A 4,675-nucleotide genomic window follows, 5' to 3' on the forward strand; every position below is an offset into this window, starting at 1 on the left:
GAATCAGTTGGAGTAGTCATTTTTTTTTCCTCATGGGTTTGGTTTTGCCCCCATATATACTTGATTACTTGTTCATCGATTTCTTTTATGATATATATTTTCCGAAGGCAGTTAGTTTTGGGGTTGGTTTTTGGGAGCAACATAGTTGAGATGTCAAAAACCATCCCCCTGCACAGTGGGCAGTTGCTCTCTCTTTTGCTTAAAAAAATATTATAAATTGTAATTTAGTTAAAATAAATTGTGAAAAAATCTTGTAAGATTATTTTTCTTAACCAAGGGAGTCTATTATTTTACTACAAAGTGTTTACTTGAGGGGAGCATTCCACAAGAAGACGACACGTGGCGTGACTTGACAGGCTCTGAAAAACGGTGCTGACTGGACTGGAAGCGCCCTGCACGCAGGCGCGTTGACCCATGCCTTTCCCCGAGGCGCCTTGGTTCGCGCCCTGGCCCCTGGCTCCCATAAATGGGGTCCCCCCCCCCCCAAATTGGCGCAAGAAGAGGACTATTGGTATACATTGTTCATTATAATTTAGAAAATAATGTTGCGCTTATTGAAGATTATTTTAATAACTATTCCTTTATTTTCTATGTAGGGTGAAATCGTCAAAACACTACATTTTATGGTGTCGCCTGTTAGGAGAAAGGTTTGTACTTTTGACGATTTACTGCCATGTATCGAGAAGATCACTCTTCTGTTTGACGAAGAGGATAGGATACTTGAGGCACATCAAGATGCTCCCCCTTCTCAGCCACAATTGAACATCAGCAGTTTAATATACTACAGCGAAGTGTGGAGACTCGAGGCTTAGCGCGACGTCGGCAAACTGTTGATGCAGCACCGTACAGTTTGCCTCTGATGCCAAAACGAGAACATGGAATGTATTACACACCGCCGGTATTCACCCAAGAACCATCGCAGATGGCGCCCATGTATTCATACCCACATGATTTTCAACCAGGGTACAATATGACAGGCATATTTGGATCCTCTCCTCCTTCAGGGGGAACTCCTTCATTCACCCAAAATAATGAACTATCAACCCCAAATGCCCCACTTAGTGGTCCGTGGAATGTACCTGGAAATATACCCGACATGGATGACTTATTAGGGGTCGATTTACGTCATGATTTCTCTACCGAGGCTGGTGAAGTGGATGAAAGGGGGAATCGTAGAAGAAGAAATCCTGATAGGGCAGCTAGGAATTAGGACCGGCCATGTGGGACTTTGTCGCGGCATCACAGACATAGTCATGATTGATTAATAATGGGTTTACATTTTATTCGCATGTTTTAACATTTTTCATGTACTTTGTATTGTTTTTTTCCATGTTTTAACATTGTCATGTACTTTGTATGGTTGTTTCCATGTTAATTTTATATTATTGTCACTTTAACGTTTCAATCTTATCGTGCAATGCTTTTAAAATAAATAATGATAATGTCACTGACACATAAATGTGTTTAAGAATAACAAAAAATGAAGTAAACATTTCATTATCAGATGATCTAATACATGACATCAACAACTGCCTTGTTGAGATTGCAATGGACAATAACGCCGGTTGTGTCCTACTGTCCCACATCTCCCACACTTGTATCGACTTTGCGATGGCTCCCTCCAATCCATTTCATTTCTTAATCGTATTGATCTTGGCCTTCCTTTTTTGTCACGAATAAAACTTGGATCAGGCACAAGTGTCCACGGCTCATCAGATGGGACAATCGCATCGTCATTCCCAAGAGGCCACCGTTGTGCGGAGTAAGCACGTAATATGTAGTCATTTGTGTACACAACATCTATATATTGATAGAAATTGATGCTAACAGTACCACACGCAACAATGATATGAGAGCACGGATAGTGGTAAGTAGTAAATTGTCCACATTGGCAGTAGCGCTCATTCAAGTTAACTGCCCATTTATGTCCACCTCGTTGAGTCATAGGGTCGAAAGCCTCCTCAACCTCAAATATTGTTCTCTGAATATCATATGTCCGAACAATGTGAGAACAAGCCTTTTCTTGATTTTCCCGAAGTTTTTTCATGACGTGTGAGCAATATATTTGACCATCGCGTATTTCCCTTTGTGCTTGACGACCGCGATCAACAAAATACTTTCGACACCTACTATATGTTGACTTCACAAGGGCAGTTATTGGTACATTGTGACATCCCTTAAAAACTTTATTTACACATTCCGATAGATTGGTTGTCATATGACCGTATCTACGGCCTTCTTTGTCATGTGTCATTGTCCATTTTTCTTTTGAGATCTTCCCAATCCATGCTTTTACTGGGGGACTCAGCTCAAAAAATTTATCAAAATTTCTATCAAAAATATGCTTACACGGGGTGTATCCTGCACATAATAAATTATCCACATTAGTCAAATTTGCATAAAAAATAACATATGTTATATATGAAATAATATATGTTAGATAAGAAATGTTACCTAATTTTTTTAACATTTCCTTTTGTTTCCCATTCTGAAACTTGTGATTAAAATTGCTTGCAATGTGGCGCATGCAATACACATGATACGCGTGAGGAGGTTGCCACCCAAGTGCTTCATTCGCAACAGCTGACTTTATACTTGCATAACGATCAGAAATGAGACATATACCATCTTTGTCTGTGACATGTTCAAGCAAGTGTGCCAAAAACCATGACCACGCTGTTAATGTTTCTCCCTCAACCACACCAAATGCAAGCGGAAGAACATGACTATTTCCATCTTGTGTTGTTGCAATTAACAGCGTCCCGCGATACTTCCCATACATGAAAGTACCATCAACTTGTATGACTGGTTTGCAATATTTAAAAGCCTCTTTGCATTGACTGAAGGTCCAAAAGACTCGATGGAACTGTCGGTGTTCACGACTGACAGTATTGCCAACAACAAAATCATCATCACAAATTTGATAATACGATCCTGGTGAATGATTTTGCATGTGTTTCGGCCATGACGGAAGAACGACATAAGACTCATCCCAGTTGCCATATTCAATTGTTATTGCCTTTTGTTTTGCCTTCCACACTTTCCTGTAAGAAATGTTGTAATTAAACATTCCATTGATTCTCTCTTGAATCAAAGAAATCTTAAGTGACGGATCTTCTTTGATCATCCCTAAAAAAATAAGTAAGAAAAATTATTGTACACCAACAAACACAAAAAAAGGATAAATAAGAATGAAAATGTATAATCATACCAAGTACACAAGTGGCAATCAAATCAGAATCCAATTTATCATGGTCTTGAGTTATACTCATATTCAAGCAACCGTGTGGTCCTCCCCATTGCGAAACTTTTCATGTATCAGTTTTTTTTTTTATAAAATTTCCCTCATATAAAAAGGGCATGGGATGTCATCACTTCTATTTCCACAACAGACGACATATTTCTGCGATTTAGATTCAACAACTTTGAAACTTTGATGCACTTTCATTACATATTGTTGTAATGCATTTTTTACTGCGCTTTTGGTATCAAATTCCATACCAACATATAATTCTTGACCCATATTAAAATTTGATCCCATATCTAAACCGCAAATTTCTTCTTGGTCAGGATGACTCCAATTAATATTACTATAGTGAGAAGCAGAATCCCAGAATGGAGTCTGACTTCCACCTACAAAAACAATATACCAAAAATTTATAATTCAAGGGTAACGAATTATTTAAATATTATAATATTCATTTATATATAACAATAAATATACCTTCTCCCGATTGCACAATTGTAAGTGGTTCGATCAAACGGGCAGCTTCATCATCTGTGTCAGACATTTCATCAATATCCTCATCTTCATCTGATGAGTCCTTAACGTATGAATTAGATATTAAATAATCATCATCATCAAAATCTTCTTCTGAATTTGTTCCAACTGTTGCACTACCAGATTCATTGTGAGACATATTATTTCCGCATGATAATAATGAATTTGTCAAATTAATTGCAGAAGCACCCGCAACATCAACTTCAACACATAATTCTATGACAGACATTTCTTGTTGTTGTTCAAAACTTTGAATCATTGTTTCAACATCTTCATCGTCACAAATTTGCAGTGCAATATATTTACCTGCAACTAAAAATCTACAAGTGATAGTAGATATACTTTCATGTTTTTGTAATTTTACCTTGTCATGTATCCTTTTTTTTAAACTCTCAAAACTAATACCACACTTTATTTGAATAGCTTTTTTAGGGCCTTCAAATGTGATTGTTGGACCTTGATACCTCAATAATCTTAAGAGGGATAGGCTTAGAATGTAGAAGAAGCAACAACAATCAATTTAATAATGTTCTATAAACATGCAAGACACAATTGATTGCAACAAAATAAATAAGATAAGGGAAGAGAGAATGCAAACACGGTTTTATACTGGTTCGGCCAATTCCCGTGCCTACATCCAGTACTCAAGCAACCCACTTGAGATTTCCCCTATCTTTGTAAAATCCATTACAAAGTCTGAACCACACAGGGACAACCCATCCCTTGTGTTCAGGAATCCTTTACAACAAGAGACTCACAGTCTCTTAACCAATCTCATTGAATAAGAAGAATGGAAGAAGAATTCTCTCTTCAAGAGAAGAATATTACAATAAAGATCATGTAGGAATCCTTATAGATTTTGCAAGTGTTTGGTCAAGGATTTCTTTTGAGAGA

General features: G+C 37.4%; 1 protein-coding gene across 1 annotated transcript; it reads right to left on the reverse strand.

The window, feature by feature from the left end:
- Positions 1 to 1,522: 1,522 nt before the first annotated feature.
- On the reverse strand, positions 1,523 to 3,920 carry LOC113002330 (uncharacterized). Its single transcript, XM_026129428.1, has 4 exons — positions 3,725 to 3,920; positions 3,502 to 3,633; positions 2,455 to 3,129; positions 1,523 to 2,361 (listed from the first exon to the last, which is right to left on the reverse strand). The coding sequence occupies exons 1-4, from the start codon at positions 3,918 to 3,920 to the stop codon at positions 1,523 to 1,525; spliced, it is 1,842 nt and encodes a 613-aa protein (XP_025985213.1).
- Positions 3,921 to 4,675: the final 755 nt, after the last annotated feature.

Source organism: Glycine max, chromosome 8 (assembly GCF_000004515.6).
Source record: "Glycine max cultivar Williams 82 chromosome 8, Glycine_max_v4.0, whole genome shotgun sequence".
In the NCBI taxonomy this organism is placed as follows: Eukaryota; Viridiplantae; Streptophyta; class Magnoliopsida; order Fabales; family Fabaceae; genus Glycine; species Glycine max.